The following is a 27867-nucleotide window of genomic DNA, read 5'->3' as shown; positions in this document are numbered from 1 at the left end:
TGGGGGCTGGCGCACACAGCCAGCCGTCAAGGCTGGCCTGGGCCTCTGCTGGCGCGGTGCTACGCACACGGCGTCACCATCAGTCCCGGGGGGCCCCGCTCGGCCTGGGGCTCTCACCCCACACGCCAGGGGGCCGAGCAGCAGGCCAGGGGCCAGGCCTGCATCCTGGGAGAGCCGGGCCTCTGACGCCAGCCCCGCAGCCAAGCGCAGAGACGGGCTGTGAGAAAGCCCTTTATCCTCCCCAGCACCATCTGGGCCGGGACAGAGACGAGGGTGGGGCCCAGCCATCTGGGACCCTGGCGTCAGCCCCGGAGGCCTGGCGCCCACCCGGCGTCTCCTCATGGGCCGATGAGAACGCAGAGCTCTCGGGGGGATGGGGGTCCCCATGAGGGGGCTCACAGGGTCTCAGCACAGAGCTCCAGACGGGCCCCCGAGGGTCAGGCCCAGTGGGCGCATGTCCCCGCATGGAGACGGCCACGCCCACAGGGGCTCTGCTCTTCACTGGTCACAGTCCCCACCGCTCTCTGCAGCCCGACCACACCCACGGGCTCCGGGCCTTACACCACCCTCCTGCTGGCCGCGTCTGCTCCACAGGCTTGCCGAGGACCAGAACTCATGACCAACTCAGAGAGAAGTCAGGCCTGCAGCCCCGGGACTGGCCGTCCTCAGGGAGCCTGACTTAGAACACCAAGTCCCCGGGGGCAGGGCCCTGGAATTCCCACGGCTTCACGCACGGCCCTGCCTTCTGTTCTGCCTCCCCCTCCGACAGTTGGATTTTTGAGGGTCCCCCCGACGTGGCGCCATCACACGGATGATGACCGTGATCCCGTGGTCGTCGTGGCCACCGAGCTTCCACTCACCAGACGTTCTCCCTCCTCCGTTTCACCCGGAGAGTGGTGGTTTAGTTACTCAGTCGTGTCCGACTCTTTGCGACTCCATGGACTGTAGCCCGCCAGGATCCTCTATCCATGGGATTCTCCAGGCAAGAACACTGGAGTGGGTTGCCATTCCCTTCTCTAGGGGATCTTCCCGATCCAGGGATTGAACCCTGGTCTCCTGCATTGCAGGCAGATTCTTTACCGACTGAGCTACGAGGCAAGTCCTAAAGTGTCCATCCGAACCAGGACGCCCAGGTGACACCCTGGGGTGCGCCCACCCAGGACAGCCCCCTTCACCCCTCCGTGTGGGGAATGCTGCTTTGCAGCTCACGAAGCGCCCGCAGGGAGCGTGGGGCCGGGCTCAGGGGGGAGGCCAGACAGGGTCGAACTCCAGCTGCCCCACTGCTGGGCTGAGTGACCCCAGGCAGGTGGTCTCCCCGCTCTGGGCATCCACGGCCTCCTCGAAGCAATGGACATCGGTCTCGCCACCACCCAGCAGGCGCGTGGGGACCCAGTGAGGACCTGCCGTGCCAACTGCAAGCACCCAGGTGAGCGCGGGGCGCTGTTTCAGCTCTGCACATGGGACACGAGGGCTCAGCAGACAGCCTGTGAGGTTCTGTCGAGGCCAGAAAGAGACGGGGACACGTGGAGTCCAGGCCAGGACCAGCCTCGGCATGTGGGGGAGCCAGGGCCCCCAGCGTCAGGCACAGAGCTCCGTCCTCTCAGCCCGCCCTCGGCTCACCTGAGCACTGGGACTGCCGCTCCCCTCGCCGCGTCTCAAGTGCAGACGGCATTGCCCCTCCCCGTCCGTGTGTCTCACTGGCCACTGCTTCCCACCCGCCCTCTGCCAAGACCCTCGCCCCCACAGCCAAGCCAGGGCAGCCCTTGTTGGTTCTCACTGTTTGCCTCAGGAGGACTCGGGCTTCGGACGCCAGGGCACACTTGGAAAGATTTTTCCGAACACATACACACATACACGCACGGCCAAAAATCTTCCTGGCTGAGCCAAATTAAATACAGAGGCCTCTAGTTATTTCCATACGCGCAAAAGGGACTTAAAGAAAGCAGCTCTCTGTGGCAGACTCCAGCAGACAGGGCCGGGCCGGGCCCCAGGGACGCCCGACAGGGCAGGGAGGAGGCACCGGCTGGGGAGACGGGCTTCGGGAGAGCGGGCGGGCAGAGAGGAGGCCCCGCCACACAGGCCTCCCGCCAGCGGCCCACCCTGTCGGCCGGGATTGGGCGTGGGGCCTGCTCGGGGCCTGGGACGCTGTCGGCCCAGCGCTGCTGTCCCACCCAGATGGGGCCCCGAAGCTGCCTGACCAGCCCCCCACCCACAAAGCCCTGTAAACCCGCAAATCCTCCAGGTCCTTGCCGACTTAAAATCTTTGTCACGGTTGTGGGGGGGCCAGCGCCCACCCCCCCGACAGGGCCCTGTCCCCCATGTGCTGTGGCCTCTGGAGGTGTCCACGGCCTCCCGGGACGCTGGGTGCCCACAGTGGAGGGGGCATCGCCCGCAAGAGGCCTCGGGAGCCCGCTGACCCCGGGAGGCACACGTCTGTCCCCCTGGAGGGCAGCCTTGGGATCTCAGCACAGGCGAGCATGACGCTCGGGGTTCCCGTACACCTGCCTCCCGTCCAACACCCCGGGGCGGGACAGTGTGGACAGCCTGTCATCATCCTCTGGGGGCCGGGAGCCAGAGAGCGCTCGCGCTCAGAGCTGGAGGCAACACCCTCCCGAGGCAGGGGCCCTGCCCATTTACTTGATGGAGAAACTGAGGCACCGAGGGGATGTAACTGACCAAGCACTGGCCGCCGCCCCGGTCACGGCGCTTGACGCCCCCGCCTCCACCGTCTCTTCCTGGGGGGCACCTGCCTTGTCTGACCCTGATCCCTCCCGCCTGCCTCTCAGGACCTGAATCTGCGGCGTGGCCGACGGGCCCCCCTCCTCCACATGTGGCCCCTGTGGCAAGGGCCTGGGGGCTCAGGACGCTGCCCCTGGACCTCCCACACCAGCCCAGAGCCCTGCCCGTCTGGCGTGCCTGGCAGGCAGGGGCTGCACGCCCTGGGGCAGGCGGCTGGGCCCCTCTGTGCCTCCGCTTCTCAGCCGTGAGACGGGGGTGCCGTGCAGTTCACACGGCCCCCGTGAGGCCAACGGCAACTCCCAGAGGCCCTCGCAAGCCTCTGCTCAGAGACAGGCGTCCGAGCGTACGACCTGAGGAGCGGAGCGGGGCGCTGACCAGGCGGCTCTCTGGCTGGATTCGGTCAGGCGCCCAGTGTGTGCCCAGCCCCATGCTGGGCGTGGGGGCAGGGGCAAGAACATGTGCGTAAGAGCCAGAACCCCCACTGCGTGCCAGGCCGAGACACTGCCGGGAAAGCGGTCATGTACACACACGTGTGGGGTCCGGGCTGACCCCCGCCTCTGGGGTGGGCAGTGTGGGGAGGGGGACAGACCCAGGCGCCAGGGCCGGAGCTGCAGGAAGGACAGACAGAAGGGACCGAGGCCGCCCAGGCAGGGCCGGGGGGAGCCCTGTCTCCCACGCCAGACAGAGCGCGCTTGGAGGCTGGGGGTCAGGCCACCCAGGGACCGGCGGGAGGAGGGGCCCGTGTGTCTGGGGGCAGACGGGGGTGCAGGAGAGTGAGGGGCAGCAGCCAGGGCCCTGTGGGGATGGGGAGCCTGACGGGAGGGCCTGCTCTGCCCCGTGGGGTGGGCGTCACTCGGGCCCCAGGGCGGGGACGCCGGCTGGGGCTCTGGGTCCCCAGCTCCGCCGCCAGAGACGAGGCTGACCACAGGACAGGACCTCGAGGTAACATCCACATGGCGTCTGGGATCTGCCTAACCCAGGGGCGAGGAAGGAAAAGCGCCCGTGGGGGCCATCACGCCCTTCGCGGATGCTTGGGGCGTTTCCATGGCAGAGAGTTTAAAACAGTGCTAGGAATCTGCTGTCCACATCAAGGCCCGCCATCTAACTTCCTGGGCCACTTGGCCATTTTTACTGAGTGAGGGGGAACAAAAGTAACAGACCCAGCACGTTTAATTTATGACTCTGAGAAAGTTGAGGGCCAGAGGGCACAGAGCGCCTGGGTCTGCACGGCTGAGCCTGCCCCGGGCGCTCGGCGCAGGAAAAGGCACTTCCCGGCCACTTCCTCCCCCCACGCCGCCCGCCCGGCTGGGACAGTCCCGGGCCTGACCGGGGTCTACACGGGGAAGCAAGACCAGGGAGCAGGTGGCCTTTCCTGATCGCAGGCTACCAGCCGGCACCGCCCAGCGCCCCCACTCCCACGGCCCCGGGGATCCGGAGGACACTTCTCACCCCCAGGTGACCTCGTGGCGTGGCAAACACGCTCCTGAGACACACGGCCACCGGCCAGAGCTCCGAGGGCGCCGCGTCCGCTCTGCAAAGTGGGCTCTGCGCGTCCCCACGCGGCGGCTGGGAGAGCCCGCCGCGGCGTCCGAGCCCCGGGTGGCAGGTCCACTCCTCGCCCACTCCCCGCTTCCTGTGTCTCCCCCCTCCCCACTGTGGAGCGCTCAAGCCCCGTCTCCCCCAACCACGTCAGGGAGGGAGGAAGATATACACTAACCAGAAGACCAGGTGTACGCAGCGCAAAGCCTGACTACGTGATTTTCATTCTTCTCACCTCAGTCTCCTCGTCTGTAAAATGGGACTTATACCAGCCACCTCACAAGGGTCTTAGAGGGTCAGAGAGGCCAGGTGTGTGCAAGGTTCAAAGGCCGCCCAAACGTCAGACACGGTCCTTTTTATCCTGTAGCCGGTTTCAAGTGTGGCTCAAACCTCTGTCAATTCCAGACCCACCAGAGCCAGGTGAGGGTCCCCTTCCTGCCTGCAAGTCCTGGGCACCGGCGGGGGTGTGCCCAGTCGTGAGGGGCCACTTCGCCATCCCGTGGCCGACGTCACCCTAGCTCTGCTGAGGCCCTGGACACAACATGGTCTAGCCTGCGTGGGAGGTGCGACCCTCAGCTGCAAGCGGGACGAGCACATACGCCAGAGCCCACGACTGGGTGCCTCCTCTCACCCAGGCTGCCCTCGGGGCCCCCCGGTCAACGCCACCATGCACCATGAGCCGCCAAAGGGGGGGCCACCCGCTCCCGGCTGGGAACAGCGTCCTGGAGCCCCCGGCTCTGCAAAGACCAGGAGGTGACTGTCCACCACGTGTTTCCACGGTGTTGAAGCACTCCATGCAGACTAACTCATCTGAGGAGTGCCTCCCGTCACCCACCTTTTACAAATGGGGAAACTGAGGCACGGCAAGGCTAAGGAACGTGCCCGCGATCAGAGAGTCTACAGCATCCGCCTCCTAGCTGCCGGCCCCAAGTCCCTCCCTCAACAAACGACCCCCGGGCCCTGCGGCTCTTCACCCACAGAGAGGGACACCCAGGCCCAGAAAGGGGATGTGACGCGATGCCCGATGCCCGGGCTCCCAGGGAGGCGCCCTTCTCTGAGATAGTCAGGGTCAAGAATGGCCCTGACTGCGGCCGTAGCTCACACTTACTGCGCTCTTACTGTGATACAGTAAGGCACCGTTTTCAAGGTTTCCCTCGGACAGATGCGTCCAGTTCTCACACCACCAAGCCTCCCAGCCAGAGACAGGGATGGGCCCCGGGAGGAAGTGCTCATGTTGGCAAGCAGACAGACACCCACGCTGCCCGGACCACGGGCCGTTCCGGGGAACCCAAACCAGGAGGCTCCCTGCTGGCGCTTGTTCAGTCTCCAGCTTTCTTACTGGCCCTTGTCTCCTCCCACAGGATGGAAGCCAGCAGCCCACACACACGTGTGTTCCCCAGTGACGTCGAAGCCTGTGGCCCTGGGCTTCCTCGCCACCCGGAGGCCGGCTGTGTTTCCACCGACCCCTCGGCACGTCAGGGGACAGTCGGCCTCTGTCCCCGAGACTCCACGCCACAGCGAGACTGGCCTGGGGCAAGTGTGCTTCCCACAGAGAGCAGCAAGTCGTGGGGGCAGGGGGCCGCGTCCAGCCGGCGTCCTGCTGGAGTGTCTGGGAAGCAGCTCCGGGGTCTGCGGTGTCCGGCAAGACACCAGGAGGATGGACGGAGTTTGTTATCTGCCTGCCAGCCAGCTGGCACATTCGGGAAGGCCTTGGGAATCCCCACAGCAGGGGCTACTGCAGAACAGACTCCTGTTGGGTGCTGCGGGGAACACAGGAAAGGTTCCATTGGCCATGTGACTTGTTCTGTTAAGATTACTGAGTCCCGGAGGAGTCACAGCCTGGCTGTGAAGAGCGCAGACCTTGGAGTCAGGCAGGCGGAGACCACATCTCAGCTGCTGGACTCACTGGCTGGTGACCGGGGCAAGTCATGTAACCCTCCCCTAACTGAGAAAGGGGCACAGAAGATGCTCTTTCTCAAAAACTGCTTTGAGAACTAAGTCCTTCACTGAGTTCACCCAACGGCAACTGTTGCTATCGTTTTTATTATTATTATAACAACCTTTGAGCAAAGAGGAAAAAACAAAGCCGTCATAGCTTCCCCATCTATACACGGAGGGAGGGGACCCTGGCTGTGGCTCCACACCTGGGCCCGAAGCTCACAATGAACGATCTCCATGTCAGGAAGCTGCAAACCAAGGAAATAAGACGGAAAGAACAGTCCTTTCCATCAAGGAGCAGAGAAGCTCCAGCCAAGTACGAAAAAGGCATTAAAAGCTATTAGAGTCATCACTTTATGGCAAACAGAAGGGGGAGAAGTAGAAACAGTGGCAGATTTTATTTCCATGGGCTCCAAAATCACGGCAGACGGTGACTGCAGCCATGAAATTAAAAGACACTTGCTCCTTGGAAGGAAAGCTATGACCAACCTAGACAGTGTATTAAAAAGCAGAGACATCACTTTGCCCACAAAGGTCCATATAGCCAGAGCTGTGGTTTCCTCCAGTAGTCATGTATGGATGTGAGAGTTGGACCATAAGAAAGGATGAGCACCAAAGAATTGATACTTTCAAACTGCGGTGCTGGAAAAGACTCTCAAGAGTCCCTTGGACTGCAACAAGACCAAACCAGTCAATCCTAAGGGAAATCAACCCTGAATATTCATTGGAAAGACTGATGCTGCAGCTCCAATACGTCAGCCACCTGTTGAGAAGAGCCCACTCACTGGAAAAGACCCTGATGCTGGGAAAGATAGAAAGCAGGAGGAGAAGCGGGTGACAGGGGATGAGATAGTTGGACAGCATCACTGACTCAATGGACGTGAATTTGAGCAAACTCCGGGAGGCAGCGAAGGACAGGGAAGCCTGGTGTGCTGTGGTCCATGGGGTTGCAAAGAGTCAGACGTGACTGAGCGACTGACAGCAACAACAAAGACAGCACCTAGGTGGTTCCGCCCCAGTGCAGACTCCAGAGACCAGCCTTCACCCCAGACACCAGCAGGAGACCAAGCAGAGGGGAGCAAGTGGCGACGGGGCGGAGGGCTGCTACCAGGCCAAGCTGCACAAGCCCCATCTCACGGATGCAACAATCAAGGCTCAGAAGGGAGGCGACACGCCTGAAGCCAGGTGGCTAGGAAGAGTCAGGTTCTGTGCAACCGGGAGGCCGGGCGCTGGGCCACATGGCTCCACACGAGTCGTCTGTCCCCCTGTGCCGAGCCTGGGGCCTGGCAGAGGCAGGTCTCGGTAACGGTTTGGTGAGTGAATAAAGGAACACAGGAAATGCAACGTGGCCGCCCCTGAGGCTGCACACGTCTCTCCAGAGAACAAGCCCCCTCGGGGCCTGGGAGCGTGTGCGTCCACAGGTGCCTCGTGCGTGGAGGATCGCCATGCCCAGCACGTGGTTGATGCCATGCACAAGCTCTGGCCCCGGGCTTGGGGGGCACACATTCAACTCAGGTGCAGCCACTGCAGCCAGAAGGCACCACGCCACGCCCTCCCCCATGATTACCGCCACCTTCCCCTCACGCGGTGGGAATAGCCAGACACTCTAAGGCCAGACCAATGAATTCTTCAAGAGCCGCAATGACCTTTAAACTCGTTACCCTTTGCTTTTGAGGACCAATGACCAATCCCACTCAACAGCCTCTGCACAGACACACACACACACACACAGAGTCAAGGGGACCCAGGCTGCCTCCAAGTCCATGACCCCTGAGTGGTTGCCCTGCCTCTGGGCTTATTACCAGGCAGATTTTCCACACGTCATCACAATGCAGAGGAAATTTACAAAAGAGGAAGGAAGAAAACCCACCGGGTCCCGGGTGGTGGGAAGAGCCGAGTGTTGACCCGGTTGACCATGCGTCTGACGGAGGCCAGCCCAGCGAGGGCTCCCAGACCCACTGGGAGGGCCTTGGGCCCCTCCGTGAAGCAGCGGCACCATCTCCTGTCACGGCTGGGGAAACTGAGGCTCACGGGGTATGAAAACTTGCGTGACCTCACAGAGCTGAGCTGGGGTTTGCCATCAAGTCTGTCTGCCTCCCTGAGAGCCCCTCTTTCCTGATGCCCTGAGCTGCCCTGGACTCACGAATTCGCCGGGCCAACCGCGATCCCACGTTCCATAGAGCCCAGCCAGGTAACACTTGCACATGCATACGCCCGGAGCTCCCAGGGCCCAGTCCAAACTCCTTGAGAAAGACCTATTTGTGCAGCCCTTACCCCATTTGACTGTGCAGCCGGCAGTCCTGTCCGTGTTTCTGAGCCAGAGCTGTGTAAATATTAGCACAACCAGCTCAGAGTCCGACTTCCCTGAGCGAAGGCCCGAGGACAGCGGCGGGGTGGGCAGGGACCCTGCGCAGGCCGCCAGCAGAACACGTGGGTTTTACTCTGGGCTCGCCCTGGAAGACTCTGGTCAGGACCCCGGCCCCTCAGCCTCACTGTGTCCATGTAGAAAGGGAGGGCGGGAGAGGCTTAGACCACAGAGCGCCCAGGACAGGTTCCCGGCGTGCTGCTGGCCGGGGGCGGGGGTGTGTGCGGCCATTCCAGGACGGGTGGTCTTGGACCTGTTACACACTGGGGGTGTCCCGAGGCCTCTGGAGCCTGCTGGGTCCCCTCTGGGCCACCGGGAAGGATTCTGGGTCGGGGACAAGCTGGCTAAGCCTCCCCAGGCCAGGGCAGAGCTGACCCTCTCCCACCCTCCCCCCAGGCACTCAGCGGCAAATGGGCCCCACCTGCGCGGAGGCCCGAGGAGCAGCTGCTCGTCACCAGCTCTGACCGCAAACGGGCCCCAGCGGGCCTCCCTGCAGCTGGAAGATTCAGACGGGGCTGTGGGGAGGGCCTGCCGGTGAGAAGGGACGCAGGACCGGCAAATATGCAGAAGAGGTGGCGTGGCCATCCCAGCAGGAAGGGTGAGACTGAACAAGTCCTCACAGACAGGCAGAGCGCTCAGGACGATGACTCTGAGCCGTGCTGACGGCTGTGCCCGCTGGCCCGTGGTCCCACGAGGAGAGGGATGCACGCGAGTGCGGGGCGGACGGCTGTGTGCGGCAGCGGCACGTGTGGGATGTGAGCGTCACGGACCCCCCGCCCCCTTTCGGACTCTGCTGCCGCTGACTCCAGACAGCTGGTCCTGCAGCTGCAGCCGGCCTGGCCTCCGCCCCAGACGCAAGGAGTGATGGGTCCTTGGGAACCGCACCCCCCACAACCCCACGTGGGGCCTCCAGCCCCGGGACTGGCGGTGGGGGGGGGGGGACGCGGGGGGCGGAAGGGGACATATGTGCATTCTCAGTGCAACTGCCAGACAGGAGCTGCAGAATTTCTGAACTCAGAGATCAGACGGCTGCAGGTGGGTCCCCCCTCCCAGGAGGCCTGACACAAGCCAGGACCGTTTGTCAACAAATCCCCTCCGCCCCCCAGCCCTGCTCCTCGGAGGGGCCTGCAGACAGCTCGGGGGCAGCTGTGCTGGCGGGCAGTGCGAGGAAATCAATATTCCCAGCACACACACACACTCTCCCCCTCTCTCCGTAAACACAGGCCGCAGATGCTCAGCCAGCCACCCACCCACAGGCCCCGGGAGCAGATCAGGGATGGTCTCTGGGACACACACTCATCCCCTCTGACTCCATCCCTGACCACACCAGACACACGTCGACAGACACCCCCAACCCCGGGGCTCAGTCAGAGCCACGCAGAACCCCACCTCCGGGCTCCAGCCCACCCAGCGCACGCCCAGGTGCCCCAGCGCACCTGCGCAGCCCCGCGCGCTCTCCCCCCGGGGTCCGCCTGACACAGGCCCCGGTCCGGCAGCAACAGGCCTGCAGCCAGGCGCGGGAGAGACGCCCGCTGGCCGCGCTCCCCCCGCCAGCACCGGACATCCACTCCCAGCGGTCCCCCAGGGCACTCGCCCGCGCGGGCTCCCGTCCGACAGTCCTGGGGGCGCAGGAGCTCACCGCGCCCCGCGTTCCCGGGCCCCCGGGGCCCCGCATGCTCACTCACACCCTCCCGGCCCGGTCCTCACCCGCTGTCAAGCTCCAGCTCCAGCAGCGACTGCGTCCGCTCCGAGTTGCAGTGCAGGCACCACATGGCGGCCGCGGCAGGAGCTGGCGGGGCCGGGCGCGCGGGACCCGGGCCGACACCCGACCGCCCGCGCCCGGCCTGCCAGCCACGCGACCAGCTCGGGTCGCCCGGCCCAGCGCCCGCAGGTCCCCGCCGCTCCCGGCCCCAAGTCTGAGCCCCAGGCCGGCAGAGCCCGCCCCGCCACCGCCCGCCAGGCGCAGCGCTAGGCCGGGCGGGAGGAATGTGGCCGGGGCGCGGGAGGGGCCGCGGGGGGCGGGTCGGGGGCGGGGCCGTGGGGGAGGGGAGGGGAGGGCGGGGCCCGCGCTCAGGGGGCGGGACCCTCTCTCGGGGGGCGGGGCCGAGGAGACGGGTCGAGGGGCGGGGCCGCGGGGAGGGGCGGGACCCGCCCTCAGGGGAGGGGCCGCAGGGGGCGGGGCGAGGCCGCATGGGGCGTGGAGTGGGCGTGACCCGAGCGGGGGCGGGGCCTGCGCAGGGGCGGGATTCGCCCGCGGCAGCATCCCCCACCCTAGCCATGGGCCCTCCCCTGGGAAGACTGCGCACTGGCTCCAAGACGGATCCCCCTAGCAGACATATGTCCCTCCCGAGCGTGTGAGCACAACAGATACAAAATCCCAAAACCAGCCAACTGGAGCCTACTCTGCCAGCGGCGCCAAGCCCTGCCAATCCTGACTCTGGCCTCGGTTTATAAAACGGGGCTCGCGCTTTCCCAGATGGTGCGGCTCTGGGCTCTAACGCCCCTGCCCCAGAGACGGGGGAGGGCCCCCCGCCCCCCCACCCCCGAGTCTGAGGACACCCTTTCGGGGGCTTTCTGGTGAGGATCTGATGAAGCAGCTTCTTTCTCCGTAAGCCCTCAAGACCCTCTGCCCTCCCCCCACCCATAGAACAAGGTCCAGACCCCCAGGCAAGCTTAAAGTGACGCTAACTCGCATTTTAGAGGTTTTTACCGATATTTGGTCCTCAGTGCCACACTGTGATGCAGTTACTACCGGTCCCACTTGCCGAAAGGGGAAACTGAGGATCAGTTTAATTGGGTTAATGAAGAGGTTTCCTTCCCTCTCATGGCTCTCTCGATGAGCAGTCGTGGCATGTTCTCAGCTGGCACACTTATGTTCCGTGGGCCCCTTGGAGGCAGGCACGGTGCGTGGCACCCGCACTTTTGGAATGCTTAGATGTAGTTGGGAGACTCCTCAAGCAGACAGACACGATCAGAACCCACCTCTCCCAGGCCGCCCCACCCTCAGGTCCATCTCCTGGAGGGCCAGGCAGCTGGCAGGTCTGCAGGGGGCGGAAGCTGTGGGAAGCCACGCATGCAGGGGCTTCTTCACGTGCCCTTTCGAATCTTTCATTTGCAGGGGGGCCAATGAGGAGCATCATCCCCAGATGGGGACCTGGGGCGGGTGGGGAACAGTGAAGCAGGAGGACTGGGCTGGCTCAGCCTGCATCTCGGCAAGGGGCAGGCCCCAGGGCCAGTTCAGTGCCCGGGCTCCCGGGCAAGGGGCTGGGCAGCAATGCACAGCCCGTCTCCACACCCGTCCTCTTCGCGTCTGATGTTTCCTTTGATACATTAAGAATAAATGAAGACAGAATGGGAGAAACTGTTTTCAAATTATGCATCTAATAAGGTCTAGTATGTGAAAAAGCTGGCTTGAAACTCAACATTCAAAAAACTAACATCATGGCATCCAATCCCATCACTTCATGGCAAATAGAAGGGGGAAAAGTGGAAGCAGTGACAGATTTTATTTTCTTGGGCTTCAAAATCACTGCAGACTGTGACTGCAGCCATGAAGTTAAAAGACACTTGCTCCTTGGAAGAAAAGCTATGACAAACCTAGACAGCACATTTAAAAAGCCGAGACATCACTTTGCTGACAAAGGTCCATATAGTCAGAGCTATGGTTTTTCCAGTAGTCATGTATAGATGTGAGAGTTGGACCATAAAGAAGGCTGAGTGGTGAAGAATTATGCTTTCCAACTGTACTGCTGGAGAAGACTCTTGAGTCCCTTGGACAGTAAAATCAAACCAGTCAATCCTAAAGGAAATCAACCCTGAATATTCACTGGAAAGACTGATGCTGAAGCTTCAGCTTCAATAATTTGGCCACCTGATGCTAAGAGCTGACTCATTGGAAAAGACCCTGATGCTGGGAAAGATTGAAGGCAGAAGGAAAAGAGGGCGGCAGAGGATGAGATGGTTAGATAGCGTCACCGACTCAATGAACAATGAATTCATTTGTTCAGTGAATTTGAGCAAACTCAGGGAGAGATAGTGGAGGACAGAGGAGCCTGGCGGGCTGCAGTCCACGGGGTCACAAAGAGTTGGACATGACTTAGCGACTGAACAACATCAACAACAATCCATATTAGATAAAGGATGCTTACAACTCAACAGTAAAATGGCAAATAACCCGATTAAAAAAATGGGCGAAGGGGACTTCCCTGGTGGTGCAGTGTATAAGAATCCGCCTGCCAATACAGGAGACACAGGTTCAGTCCCTGGTCCAGGAAGAGTTCACATGCCTCGTGGCAACCAAGCCCGGGCACCACAGCTACTGAGCCTGCGCTCTAAAGCCTGCAAGCTGCAGCCACTGAGCCTGTGCACCGACCACCACTAGGATGGCTGGGATCAAGAACAACAGGAGCCCCGCCAGCCAGGGCTCTGGAAGAAGACCTTCCCAGCAGCCTGGTTGGGGGTGGCGAGATGGGCAGGGACACAGTTGGTAGGGTTGAAATAGTCCAGTTGGGGAGGTGGGTGGAGAACTCCCACCCCAGCCTGACCTGCCCTCTAAAAATAGTCTGTAATAAATGGGGCCAAGAGAGTTCCCCTCAGCTGTGGAGCGCTCCAGACGTGGCTCACAACCCAGATTCTCCAAGGATTCCAGGCGCTTCTCCAGGCCCAGCGCCTCGTCGCTGGCCAGGACAGACTTGGCGACAGAGTTCCGGCTGGGATTTGGAGAAAGGGCATTGAATTTCCCTGTTAGCACTTGGACTACAGAGGATGGAGTCCCGGGAAACCAGACGCCTCTTCATTCTCTTGTTTTCTCTTCCTGCAGAGTGTGCCTTTTGCTTCTGCTCTCTGTCAACTGCCTCATAGATTAATAATTCAAGGAATCATGAGGCGAGTGAGAAAAGTTTCAGCCTGAAGAGGTGGAGAAAGCCAATTTTTCTGCAGAGTGGAAGTGACCAGACTGGGCAAGGAATCTTACATGTGCCATCTGGGCAAAGTGTTTAGGCTTCTGAGCCCCTGTTTCCTCAACTGTAAAGGGAGGCTCATCACCCACCTCTCCCCTGGCTAATTAACTCACCTTGCCCTTTCGTTTAATTTAGCAAACACACATTAGTGCTTACTCCATGCCTGTGCTTGGAGGCACAGTTGGGAAGACACTGCCCTGTGTATGATGTTATGACAGTCTGGAGAAAGCAGCCTGTCACTCAGCCCCACAAGAGGCTTCAAAGATGAAGGGACATTTAGGCTGGGCCTTGAGGGGTGAGTAGGAGCCCACCTACAAGGCAAGAAAGGAATGAAAATGTTTCGTTTCTCTGTATCGTCCTGAGCTTCAGTCCTGATCTACTTGCCTGGGCCCATTTCACATGCCCACCCACAACTTGACTTCACCCCCCTCCCCGTCTCCCACAGCCTTCCTGCTCTCCTTTGAGCAGACCAGCGGCACCCACACCCCCAGAGGCTGGCCTTCGCCATCCCTCTCCCACAGACCTCCTCCTGCGATGCCTGGTCTGGCTCCAATCTCCAGCCCTCATCACCCTTCCAGCAACACCCTCCACGGTGCTGGCTCACAGCTAGGATTTGGGTTTCAGCTTTTGATACGACTTCCCCCAGAAACTCACCCAGACCCGCCCGCCATCAAAGTCAGAAACTCCCCTTTCATGCTGTCCCGTTCCCCTGCCCCTGCTCTCCCATCACAGCCGAGAGCTGTGCTGTCCTTGCCGGGCAGAGCTGGGCCTGCATCCTTCTCTATAGCATTCCCTGTGCCTACTATGGGCCTGGAACACCGAGGTGCTCAGCTGAATAGATCAAGGGCAAATTAGGCCTGGGAGGCAACTCTGGCCCCCTGTCTGCTTTTTTAAATAAAGTTTTATTGGAACGCAGTCACACTCACTCAATTCTGTACTGTCTATGGGTACTTTTGTGCCACAGCAAAGTTGAAAGAGACTTATTATGGCTTGCAAGCCTCAAGCGGCTCTCCATCATTTTCCCGGTGATGGGGCTCAGATGTGGCCATTGCTGCACATATCTGGCCTGGTTTCAGACACCTGTCACCGCACCAGAGGAATTTTAAGCCCAATCACAAAAAACTCACTGGGACTTGGGTTGGCCAAGACCAGACCACGATGGTGAGATGAAAGCGGCCTCAATGTGAGCACACCCTGGAACTTGAGAGCCAGAAGGGTCCATGGTGACTGGGTGCTGCTGCCCATTGTTCAGATGAGGAACCTGAGTCCCCAGGTCAGTGTGGGTACAGCCATGAACTGGGCATCTTTTCCTTAGCGCCTCCTTCCCAGTGCTCTGGGAAAGGAAGCCCCAGATGGAGGGAACCGTCATGGTTGGAGGTATACGGAGTGCTTAAATGCACAATAAACGTTGGATGCAGTTGTTATTATGCCAGCAGGTGACAAATGGATGAATAACCCTCTAAGGGCCTGGGAACAAGCCTCGAGGGGGCTACAGACAACAGAACCACATGGCTGAGACCCAGGGGCAAGGAAGCGGAAACCCCACACCAGGATAGGGCCACTCCACGGAGTGACCGAGTGATGCCCAGTGATGCTCGGTGACTGACGAAGTGGACAAAACAGCCAGCAACCATCACTTCCTCCAAGAAGCCCTCCCAGCCTGGGTCCCTGGAGCACTTGCCTCCCCCACCACCCCCCTGGCACAGCAGATGTTGGTTTGTTGCAGAAGTACAGGAAGATGGGGGTAGTGGCCACAGATGAGAACACGCTCACTGCATCCCTCCCCAGACTGGCCGCTCCTGGGGGAACAACCCCCGCCCCATCCCTCTGCTGAATCCAGCCAGGCTATGCGGACGGCCTGTCCTGAAGCCCTGGAGATAGGGTCTCCAGGGCAAAAGGCCTATGGCTACCAAGTGCTGCAGCCACTTGACTTTGGAGTCTGTTCAAGTGGATGGGAAATGGCCATTTGCCGGATTTCTTGCAGATTCAAGGGGCCTGACAAGACCAGGGAGAGAATTAGAAGCAAGAAGCTGAACTGCCTTCACCAGTGACGGCTCTTCCCTGACGCCTCTCGGCACCAGAATGACACTGCTCGCCTCCCTCTCCCCGCCAGGTGCCCCGCCAGCCCCAGGACATGATCACCGGTGTCCCCACCGCAGCCCGTCACGCTCAGCCCTCTCCTCCTGGCTGGCGGCACAAGGACAGCAGATACTCGGGAGCAGGGGGCGTGACCCATGACACTTGCACCAAGTCCCTCCCCTGGGGACAAGCTCTAGGAAACGCTCCGGTCTGTCCAGGACTGGTCTGAGCCCACTCTGTGCCTGAGAACAGCCCAGGCCGCCCCCAGATCAAGCCCAGCCTCATTCTCCCCATCCTGCCTGTGTGCATGCGTGCTAAGTCACTTCAGTCGTGTCCGACTCTTTATAACCCTCTGAACTGTAGCCCGCCAGGCTCTTCTGTCCATGGGATTCTCCAGGCAAGAATACTGGAGTGGGTTGCCATGCCCTCCTCCAGGGGATCTTCCCGACCCAGGGATCGAACCCCCAGCACCTATGACTCCTGCATTGCAGGCAGACTCCTTACGGCTGAGCCACTGGGGAAGCCCTTCCATCTGGTCTAATCCCCCTTAAAGTCCATCTCCGCCTGGTTATCTGGCTCAATTACTTGCTCCCTGGTTTACTGTCCCTCCTCCACAGGAATGACGCATCACCAGGGTGTCCCCAGCATCCGGAAGGTGCCTGGTGGATAGTAGGTGCTCAATAAATCTGTGATGGGCTAAAGGATCATGTTGAACCAGGTTCAGTCTGGTTCAGGGCCAGCCACGAGGCCAGTCCCCTCCCTGCTCCCCATCTGGTCCTATTTGATCTGAGCCAACGCCCCTCTTCTCATGAAAATGATCTTCAGAAAAACTGATTCGCATAACCAGGGTGCCCAGTACTTAAGGAACCTGTGAGCTAAAGCATCTCTAAAAAGAGGAACCCCCGGGGGCAAAATGAACAACTGTTCTCGACGTCTGTGGGTTTCTTTCCCAGTAGCTGCGCTTCACTGGAGGCCACCTGCATGCAGCCGGTAGAGAGGGGGTAGTGAGGCCTTGCCCTGCGTGGACCACCCTGCTGGCAGCACGGATTCCTATCTGTTGCATCCACACGGCCACCAAGGGCCAGCCAAGCGAGCCCCAGCGGCCCTCTGCTTTAATGAATAGATGCGTTCACTTTTTACAACAGCAAGTGCTCTAATGCCTGGTTAGTGAACGGACGCTGCTAAGTGCTCCTAAAATGACAGCTTCTCTTAAGTGGGTTAAACATTCCCCTCTGCGATCTGCTTTACGTTATTGATTTAACCAAGCCCTTCCCTGGTCCTTGGGCTTCCCTTGTGGCTCAGCCAGTAAAGAATCCGCCTGCAATGCGGGAGGCCTGGGTTCGATCCCTGGATTGGGAAGATTCCCTGGAGAAGGGAATGGCTACCCACTGCGGTATTCTGGCCTGGAGCATTCCATGGGCTGTATAGTCCGTGGGGTCGCAAAGAGTTGGAAACAACTGAGCGACTTGCACTTTCACTGGCCCCAGCAGGAGGAAGACTTCATCCAGCTTGACCCGGCACAGGCTGGGCACCGCAGAGGATCTGAGACACAACAGACGCGGGCCCTGCCTCGGGAAGCTGGGTGGCAGGGGGCTGGAGGCAACCCACACTGGTTGGCACCAGCCCAGTTTCCACACATGTATTCACACGGTCTCGATACTCGCCTGACAAGGCGGGCTCACATCTCAGTTTCTCACGGAGGCCCCAAAGCCCAGAGAAGATAAGTAATATGTGCAAAGACACACAGCCTGCTAATGACGGCGCTGAGCTGAGAACCCAGGGATGCCGACACTCAGCCCGCGACTTGCCCTCCACCAGTGAGAGGCTCAGGAGTGTGGTTCCAGCAGCAGCGGCCGCCGCAGCCCCAGCGGGGAATTCCGAGCGACGCGCGTTCTCACCCTGCAGTGATTCTGGCGTTTGCAGGAGTCTGAGGATCCCTGCGCTGCTCCAGGGAACTAAGGTGGGCGATCAGCGCAATCATGTGATTGACCTGGCACAGGGGCGGGAACAACTGTGGGTGGGGGGACGGCCATCAGGGAGGGCTTCCTGGAGGAGGTGAGGCCTGGGTTGGGATCTGCGGCACGAATGGGACCTCACTGCAGGGCACTCCGGGTACAGAAATAGCCTATATGGGGGCTTGACGTGTGGGGATGGGTGAGCTGTGAGGAATGAGGCTGGAGGATAGGGCAGGGGCTTCATTTTATAGGAGGGTGTTGCAGGGGCGGGGGAGCCGGCAGAAGTGGCCTGGATTTATCCCCAGGTTAGTTTTCCAAGCGACCACACGGCACCTGTGTGCCAATTACTTAATAGTATTCTGTATATCAACACACATTATATCTGCTCCATCAGTGAAAAGTCATTCGTGCTGAGCATACATTGAATTTTGTCATAAAAGTAAATCACCCAAACCAAACACTGTTATAAAACCCTGCTCAGAGCTTGTTATCAGCAGAAGGCCTGTGCTTGAGGCTTGTTCTGTCTTTGTTTAAAACAGAGATTAAAAGTATAGAAAATGCATGTTACAGACGGCAGCTATAAAACAGAAGGATGCTTGCTGTATTGAGATACGGAATGAGATACAAGATATATTACAAGGAAGGGGAAAACACACACACACAGACACACACACACACACACACTTTGGTAGACATATCTCTGGATGATGATTATCTCTGGGGGCTGGCGGGGCGGTGCTTACTGTCTTTCTTGCAGCCTTTTTATATACTAGTTCCTAGAAAATATATTACTTCCTATAAAAGAAGGACCTATAGTTAAGCCTTTTTGGAGTGATAAAGAGGCATGAATGAGACATTCAGTGTAAAGTGTTATCTGTAATCTAATTGGAGGGGCTGAAAGAGCCTGGAGGGGAACAGCTTTCTCCCAGGGGAGTGGGGTACATCTGACAGTTCCACATCACCGAATGTAGCATCCGTGGCTCACCTAGAATCGTCCCACGCCCACCTGTGGCCTGCGTCTCACACTAACAGAAACCCGGGAGTCTGAGAATATACTCTCTGCAGCAAGAAATAAAGCTGACATGAGGTCACAACCCCCGCAGGCGGGGGGAGGGCTCCCTGGTTGCCAGGGGGACCGGAGGCGGGGTTCCAGGGCGTGGTCCCCTCCTCCGGGGATGTGGGCCTCCCCGCATCCTGAACAGAGGACAACAGGCCCCAGGGAGCGCCTTGGGCACTGCAAGGGCCTGCCGCCGGACGCCGCGGTCTCTCAAGAGCGGGTTATCGAGTCCCGTTACTTAGTTCACGTAAGAATACCGGAACGCGGAGGGCTTCGTGGCTGGTGGCCCCCGAGCTTGTCAGCGCAGAGCCGGGATTCCAGCCGGGGGTCCACGTGTGAAAAGTCTCGGGCTGCAGACAGAACCTGAGCCCAGGACAGAGGAGTAGCGGCTGGAGGCTCAGCCTGCGTCCCGGGGGACTCCCAGAGCACAGCCACCGCGAGGATCTCTTAGGAAGCACGACCCACTGACAGCTCTGGCCTCGCTGGTAATTTCCATAAACGACTGTAATGTATGTGTAAACAGCACAGATAGCAAGGTTTGGAAACCCCTGGAGTGTCAGAAACGCAATTTGTAATTACAAGCGCACAGCAATTTGTTCCCTTTCAGCCAGGTCTGCAGTAATTACCCTGGTGAAGGGTGACCACACGCAGCGCAGCGCGGGGACCTCTCCCAGGACGACTGCTTCCCCTCCCGCGGTGCCCCGTTCTGGGGGCTCCCAGGGGTCCTCTCCCGGGGCTCGGCCCTGCCCATGGGCACCCAAGTACAGACAGTGATGGCCCAAGTGTGAGCGATCCCGCTCTGGGACGCAGCGCCCGGTAGGAAGGACACGTCTTCACTGAACACACACCGGCTCCCCTTGCTTCCAGCCCGGACCCCGGGGTGGGGGGCGGGGGAGGCACGCCAGACCCCGCAGGCCTCCTGGGTGCCCCGGCCTGGCTGGACCAACGGCCCCTGGGCACTCAGAGAGTGCCGGTGCCGCCCGCCCCGCCAGGGGGCGTCTGGTCATCCGCGCCACACTGGCTCAGGCGGGGGAGCGGAGGTCTGGACCCCAGCGCTCCCCTGCAGGGGGTGGTTTCGCCCAGCTGTCCCCTGGTCGGGCTGGGTGGCAAATTTAGATCGGCTTGAAACGTCAGCTCAGGTCACAGCTGATGGATGGTCCCGGAGGGATGAAAGACGGAGAGCCGGCAACTGCGCGCGGGAGCCCCTGAACCCGCGGTCCGGGCGCCACTTGGGGTGCTCGGGAGGGCGGAGGGAGGCGCGGCCCCACCCTGGCCTGACCAGTGCCGGCCGGACCCCACCGGTCCGGCGCGGGGTCCCGCGGGGCCAGCCCACCCGCCACCGCCGAGGGGCCAGCGCCCCCTGCCGTCCCACTGGAGAACTGCAGTCTGGCCCTCCAGCCCCAAGCGGACTGCGCAGCGTGGTGCCCTCAGGGGCGGCTGTGCCAACCTCTGGACACCCCCCTAAGCTTCCCCTCCAGACCTCCTTCCTGCACCACCTAACACAACCTCCTCGCCGTCACACAGCGGGGCAGGGGGGCGGCTGGGTCAGGAAGCAGAGCCCGGACTCAAACCCAACGTCACTGACGTTTAATCTGAGTCACTGATCTAAGGAGGCTAACCCTGGCTCCTCGCTGCTCAAGAAATAAGCACCAGGGACTTTCCTGGTGACCCAGTGGTTAGGACTCTGTGTTCCCAATGCAGGGGCCGGGGTTCAATCCCCTGGTCAGGGAGCTAGACCCCACCTGACACAACTAAGGATCCCACTTGCCGCAGTGAAGATCGAAGACCCCTGCCTGCCATGACTAAGACCCGGTGCGGCTACATGAATAAATCAACATCTTTAGAAAGAGAGAAAGAGAGAAATTGGCACCGAACTCTTCACCATGCCCATAAACCCCTGTAGTTTTGGCTTCCGCCTGCCTCGCCCCTCCCACTCATCCACCCCAGGTGGCGCTAGTGGTCAAGAACCCGCCTGCGAGCAGGAGGCGTGAGAGACGCGGGTTCGATCCCTGGGTCGGGAAGATCCCCTGGAGTGGGGCACGGCAGCCCACTCGAGTATTCTTGCCTGGAGAATCCCATGGGCAGAGGAGCCTGAAGGACTATGGACCAGAGGGTTGCAAAGAGCCAGACCGACTGAAGTGATACCGACTCTCACTCGGCTCCAATAAGCTGGCCCCTGCCCCTGGGCCTTTGCACATGCCATTCCTGCTGCCTGCTGCCCACGTCTCTCTCTTTCACCTACATGTTCCTGACTCCAGCTTCATGACTCAAGCTCCAAGAGGACAAAAGTCATGTCTGTGGGTCTCAGTGTTTATCTCCAGCCTGGCATGTACTAGAGAGTTTCTGGAGAAAATCTTGTGGATGAGATGAGTGCCTCTAGTTCATGTGCATCTCTGTCCTCGGAGATGTGCCTTCACAAATAAAGAGGTCCTGCTCAAGGGGCTGGGCTCAGACGTGAGGGTCCTTCGTACTTGAGTTTGGGGGGATATTATTGTTGTTGTTAGTTATTCAGTTGTGTCCGACTCTTTGCGACCCCATGGACTGTAGTCTGCCAGGCTCCTCTGTCCATGGGGATTTCCCAGACAAGAACACTGGAGTGGGTTGCTATTTCCTCCTCCAGGAGATCTTCCCGGACCAGGGATTGAACCCATGTTTCCTGCTTGGCAGGTGGATTCTTTACCACTGCGAGACCAGGTGATATTAATAGATGCTAAAGTGGAGGGCTTGGCTGAGGACTTCTGCCCAGGAGCAGCCAGAGCTGAGATGCGGACCCAGGTCTGCCCTGAGCCATGGCCCCGTTCCCTCTGAAGATTCACTGGGCTGGGTCTACTCAAGCTGCTCCCACCGATGCAGGAGCGTGTTGGGAGGTGCCTCTCCCCTGGTTACCAGCAGAGTCCTGGAGGGAGATTCTAGAGAACTGAGCAGAGGAAGCCCATCTCAGAGGAGAGGAGACACCTCACCAGGCACCTCTCCTTCACCAGGAAGTGTGCCGGGTCTGTGTGTGAACTCAGAAAAGGCGCCCTCTTCTGGTGGACACAGCGTCTCACCAGCTTGCAGCTTGGCAGCAGTGCATTCTTGCTTTGCCAGCTGCTCTTGTGCAGTGCACAACCTGAACAACTGCACACTGGCCGCGCCTGGACCTCGGCCACACGGGATGACTGTGACCCCTAGGCCCTGCCACCCCCCGACACCAACAGTGAGTCCCGCTCTTCCTTCAAGGGGGCAGGGAGCTCTTCTGATGAGGCCGTGTAGTCACACACGGGGTATGCTGCCATCGGTGCCGCCTGCTGCCTTCGTTTCTGAGGCTGGGAGAGATAAAGCCCTGCCCACAGCCCTCTGGGAGATTTCCACAACAGAGATAAGATGCCGGCAGGTCCAGGAGTCACAAGGCCCACAGGGAACATGTCATTGGAACTTGGGCTGCCTCTGGAGCACCGTCAAAGTGTAAGAGGCAGAGTGGAAACTCCGGCCCACATCATGGGTTTCTGCCCGGCAGGGACGGGTGAGGGGTGGCGTGTTGGGGTCCCTGAGGAGACAGACCCTCGGTCCCCTTGCTGGGGCCACCCGGCGCCCTGGGCTTCTGCATGGAGTCAGGAGTGCAGAGGAGGCTCAAGGTCACCCGGTGGACAGCTGGCAGCCGGTGGGGCCTCAGCCAGCTCCCCAGGCTCCACCCGAGCTCCAGACCCAGTGCCGCCGGGGTGGGCCGGAGGGGGAGCTGGGCCCCGACCGGGGCCTTCTCAGGGCACAGAGGGACCGTTCTTTGCAGCTCAGCAGCCCCCCTGTTTGCCCTGTGCCAGGCTGCAGCCTCCCTCAGTCCTGCTGACGAGGAGGAACCGGTGCCAGCACCCACAAACGCGCGGCTGCTGGAGGGAGGCTCTAACCCAGCGGGTGGAGAAAGGCCCAGAGGGCAGTCGCAGGCTGGGGCAGAGCCCAGGCCGGGTTCCCTTTAAAATACGGCGGAGGGGCACACACACACGCAGGAACCCTGCTGACCATCACACCTCTGAACGCCCGCCGGGTTCGCTCTGGGGAGGGGAGGGGGCACATGTCCGCATCATACCCTCTCAGAAGGCCGAACGACTGGACCACATGCCTGTGTTTCCTAAGCAAACAGGAAACGCAGAGGATAAACGTAAATAAAGCCCGGGACGAGAAGAAGGGGAAGGAGCCCAGGACTTCAGGGGGCGCAGTGAACCCAGGTACTGACCTTCCCTGTGGGAACGAAAGCGAAGCCGCAGGGCCTGTTGGGAGCGGCCCTGTGTGCAAGCCCTTTCAGTCACAGCACATTTCAGAGCGACCTGGAGGGGTGGGGCCTGTTACTGCCACCCCCCACCCCCCACCTCCCCCAAGGCACAGGCAAGGGCCGAGCCCAAGTCAGCTCTGCTCCCAGGCCAACGCCCCCGCCCCCAGCCACCCAGAGCTGTCAGAGGCCCCAGGGGCTGGGTCTTGGCAGGCGGTGGGCAGAGTCTGCGACTCTGGGCTCACGTAGGCAGGCTGCCGAGGTGCTGGGGGCTGTCCTCCCAGCCCAGCCCCAGCTGGACCACAGCCCTTCGCCGAGCCTCAGTTTCCTCATCTGTTAAATGGGCGAATTCCCCCAACCTTGCAGGAAAGGAGTAAAGATCATCCAAGGGGAGGGTCCTGGTCCGTAGATAGTGCTCAGCACACACCCACTTCTCCCCTCTCCCCTGCTCGGACAGCTCCAGGAGCAGGAAGGTCCTGGCCATTGCAAGGGGAAAGACACTGGGATCTGGAGGGCGGACTGGAGGTCAGCAGTGACCGCCACCCCCGCCCCCATCTAGAGGGCAAGCCCTCATCACTGAAGAGGACACAGAGTTCCTCGGGAGCCAGTGGGCAGGAGTCTGTGTGGGTGTGTGTGTGGGTGTGTGTGTCTATGTGTGTGTCTGTGTGTGTGTGGGGGGTGTATCTGTGTGTGTGTGTGTGTGTCTGTGTTTGTGTGTGTCTGTGTGTGTGGGGGTGTCTGTGTGTGTGTGTCTGTGTGTCTGTGTGTGGGTGTCTGTGTGTGTGGGGGGGTGTCTGTGTGTGTGTCTGTCTGTGTGTGTGTGTGTGTCTGTGTGTGTCTGTGTCTGTGGGTGTCTGTGTGTGTGGGGGGGGGTGTCTGTGTGTGTGTGTGTCTGTGTGTGTGTCTGTGTGTCTGTGTGTGTGTGTCTGTGTCTGTGGGGGTCTGTGTGTGTGTGTCTGTGTCTGTGTGTCTCTGTGTGTGTGTGTCTGTGTGTCCGTGTGTGTGTGTGTGGGGGTGTCTGTGTTTGTGTGTGTGGCGTGTTCACGGGAGCCAGTGGGTAGGTGTCTGTGTGTGTGTGTGTGTCTGGGTGTGTGTGTCTGGGTGTGGGTGTGGGTGTCTGGGTATGTGTGTCTGTGTCTGGGTGTGGGTGTCTGTGTGTGTGTCTGGGTGTGTGTCTAGGGGTGTGTGTGTGGGTGTCTGGGTATGTGTGTCTGTGTGTGTGTGTGTCTGGGTGTGGGTGTCTATGTGTGTGTGCCTGGGTGTGTGCCTGGGTGTGTGTGTGTGTGTGTGTCTCTGTGTGTGTGTGTGTGCCTGGGTGTGTGTGTGTCTGTGTGTGTGTGTGTGCCTGGGTGTGTGTGTGTCTGTGTGTGTGTGTGTGTGTTTGTGTGTGTTCAGGTGATCCCGCACAGTGGCCTGAACCCTGGCAGGTCTTCCTGTCGGCTCCCCCCCACCCCCTGGCTCTGGTTTGCCCCCCCCCGCCCTCCGCAGACCCAGATGGAAAGGTAAGGATGGCGGGGGGCGACATTTAGTTTTCCAGACAGAGGTTCCCAGAGCCAGGCGGGAGAGACACCGCCGGGCCGCCCCACCTGCTCTCACCTTGCTCCAGTGCCGGGGCTGGGGGCCTCCCGCCTCCTCCGCACAGCCTCGCTGACTCCTGGGGGTCTCCTCTGCGGCCCCCAGAGCTGAGCTCCGTCCGCCCGCCCCGGGCCCGAGCAGCGGCCGGCGCGGGTCATAAGCCCTGAGCCCCTGCTTAATCCGCCAGAGCCCGACTCAGCGCCAGCGGACACGTGACGGCCGGCAGACCTGTTCGGCAGGAGCGGCGGGGCAGCGGGGGAGGGCCGTCCGGCCGGCCTGGGGGCTGTCCCTGCCGCGGCCCGGCGGAAGGCCTGCGTGCAGGAGCAGGGGACGGGCGGAGCAGGTAGGGAAGGGACGCACGTGTCACCAAACAGTGCTGGGCAGGCGGGGAAACGCGGTGTGCAAGCATGTGTGCGTGTGCGTGCACGCGTGTGCATGTGTATGAAATGGAACCCTCATCTCACGCCATTTCCCAACACCAATTACAGATCTAACGCAAAAGGCAAATTCATGACTGCAGGGTAGGAAAGGATTCTTAAAACACACTCACACAAATGAAGTGAAAGATCAAAGTAAGACCTCCGAAACGGAGACGTTCATTCCAAGATTCCAGAAGAGTGAAAAATGCAAGATATTTACAACATATATAACTGACGAAGGACTGGAATCTGGAACACCTAAGGAATCCTCAAAATCAACAAGAACAGAAAAACCAAGACAGCCCAAGGCGGGCAGGAGGCTTCAACAGTCCCGTCACCGAGGAGAGCCAAACAGCCAATACGCACATGAAGACGGCTCAACCCCAGCGGCAGTCAGGAAGACGCAGAGAACCGTTCCACACCAGCCCGCTGAGCGAAAATGGCCAAGACTGACATCAGGGGTTGTGGGTGGTGAGGGGGCGACGGGAGGGAAGGACCACCGGCCGGTCAGCTCGGGGACGATGTGGAACAGCACCTACCACCTGGCCCGGTTCAAGATCAACAGCAGAGAGGAGGCCGACCGCGCCCTGGGCGGGGTGGGGGGGTGTTCAAGAACACAGCCCCGAACTGAAGACACAGGCTGGAAACGTCAGTGTGGCTGGCGGCGCAGCAGAATACTACACAGCCGTGAAAAGGCCGAGGGACAGCTCCTCGTGACTCTGAGAAGGAGCCAGGCCCAAACAAGCCTCCCTGGCCTAAATCTCCGTCCGTGCCGCGGGCTGCGTCTCTTCAGGCGTGTCCCCCTCTTTGTGACCCCATGGACGGTCGCCCACCAACTCCTCTGACCGTGGGATGCTCGACAAGAATACTGGAGCGGGTGGCATGCTCTCCTCCAGGGGATCTTTTTGATCCAGGGATGGAACGCGGGTCTCTTACCTCTCCTGCATTGCCAGGCGGGTTCTTGACCTCTAGCGCCACCTGGGAAGGCCTATGCAGAGACAGCTCAGAACAGGAACAAGGCCATGTAGTACAGAGTTGCTCAGACAGGCGGGAAGACAGAGCGCAAGACGGCATTAGCACAGAAGTCAGCATGGTGCGGGCTCTGAGGGGCCACGGTTGCAGGGAGAGCCCTCGGGAGTGGGGCGGGGGCTTCGGCTGCCCTGCGTCTCTGGGCCGGGGTGCTGCTCCTGGGCCTGTCTTTCCACCTTTCCGCAAGACGGTTTGAGATGGAGCCCCTGTGTGCTGTGGGACACGGGACAGGCAGGGACCCCCGCCGTGACAGCAGCGTCCCAGGCACGACAGACCCCCCGGCCACACAGGGCACCTGAGCTGGAGAGGGGCTAATCTGCTATCTCACTTCAGACCAGGGCCGGGGATCAGAGACAGCAAGGAACCGGCCCAAGTCTGCACAGCAAGTGGGAAGCCGGCAGGGCCAGGACTGCAGTCTCAGCCTCCCAGAGCCCAGGCGGGGTGAAGGGGGCTCCCTCCTCTCCCTGCTGGACGGGCTCTTCCACGGCAAACCCCCCCAACACTGACCAGGGTAGACGCATTCTTCTTAGCCCTCAGCACCGGCTGAAACGCTCTTCTTGGTTTGTTTCCTCATTTGTTGTGGGTCTCCTGCCGCTGGAATCAAAGCTCCCAGAGGGCAGGGCGTTTTGTCTGGAGGTGCTCCGGAAACATTTGTTGAATGAGAAAATCAATGGAGCTGGTGTTTCTACTGGGACTCTGAGGCCTTAGAAATACCCAGTAGCTTTTCAATATCCCCAGAGGAGAAAACGGAAACTAGCTGCATGACATGGACACAGTTTCCAGAATTACCTTCATAACCGCCTTGAGGGGGGCCCTGTCCTCACCCCCACTTTAAAGCGGAGGACCCTGAGGCTCAGAGGGTTACGTGCACGGGCTTCCCTCGTGGCTCGGACGGTAAAGAATCTGCCCGCAATGTAGGAGACCCAGGTTCCATCCCTGGGTCGGGAAGATCCCCTGGAGAAGGGCATGGCAACCCACTCCTAGTCCTTAGACCCCTTGATGATGTTCACTTGCTAAGTCACGGCCGACTCCTTGTGACCCCACAGACTGCAGCACACCAGGCTTCCCTGTCCTTCACCAACTCCTGGAGTCTGCTCAGACTCATGTCCATCGTGTCGGTGATGCCATCCAACCATCTCATCCTCTGTCATCCCCCTTCTCCTGCCTTCAATCTTTCCCAGCATCAGGATCTTTTCCAATAAGTCAGCTCTTCACATCAGGTGGCCAAAGTACTGGAGCTTCAGCTTTAGCATCTGTCCTTCCAGTGAATATTCAGGACTGATTTCCTTTAGGATGGACTTCCCTGGTGATTCAATGGTAAAGAATCTGCCTGCAGTGTGGGAGACCTTGGTTCAACCCCTGGGTCAGGAAGTTCCCCTGGAGAAGGGAATGGCTACGCACTCCAGTATTCTTGCCTGGAAAAGCCCATGGACAGAGGAGCCTGGTGGGCTATAGCCCACGGGGTCATAAAGAGTTGGACACGACTGAGCGACTAACACTTTCACTTTCACTTAGGCCTCCTGACCAAGTCCAAGACCTGATCCTAGTCCCGAATCTGGAGAAGCAGAATAATGAAGCGTTGCCGTAACACCCCGGGGCGAATGCCTTTATTAAAACAGCCTGGCGCTGAGCGCTTTTCCAAACCTACACTACCATCCTGATAGCTTTCATTAAGTCCTCAGATAATTTTTTTTTTTTTAAGTCATTGGCTCTGGGAGTCCGGGAGCTAAAATGGCCCTCCAGGGCATCTCACCCGAGACACAGGACTCTTCTGGACCACCTCAGCGTGCATACCTCCAGCAAGGGGAACTCACTGCCTTTTTTCTTGTTTGGCTCCAACTCAGTTGAGCACAACAAAGACTCGCATTAGCCCCTGGCGCTGGGGACCAGCCGGTGCCTGGGCCACTGTCCCACCCTCGGGGGATTCAGAGTCTGGGGAGGAGGAGACTGTCGTCCCGCAGGATTGCAGTAGCC

The 27867-nt window shown here is 60.2% G+C and overlaps 1 protein-coding gene across 6 annotated transcripts in view; it reads right to left on the bottom strand.

Annotated features, from left to right (window-relative positions):
- The window catches only part of IQSEC1 (IQ motif and Sec7 domain ArfGEF 1), a 142147-nt gene that overhangs the window by 43599 nt on the left and 70681 nt on the right, over nucleotides 1-27867 (bottom strand). For 2 of the 6 annotated variants that reach the window (XM_043886884.1, XM_043886879.1), the window contains exon 1: nucleotides 10289-10566. The exons of the other annotated variants lie outside the window; for them this stretch is intronic. In XM_043886884.1, the coding sequence (XP_043742819.1) occupies nucleotides 10289-10353 (65 nt within the window). In that variant the 5' untranslated portion in view covers nucleotides 10354-10566. Of the gene's footprint in view, nucleotides 1-10288; nucleotides 10567-27867 lie in introns of those variants that run through there. 6 annotated transcript variants of the gene reach the window in all.

This window comes from Cervus elaphus, chromosome 24 (assembly GCF_910594005.1).
Source record: "Cervus elaphus chromosome 24, mCerEla1.1, whole genome shotgun sequence".
In the NCBI taxonomy this organism is placed as follows: Eukaryota; Metazoa; Chordata; class Mammalia; order Artiodactyla; family Cervidae; genus Cervus; species Cervus elaphus.
Note: the sequence above shows the minus strand (reverse complement) of the source record. Positions and strands in the feature narration are given on the sequence as shown.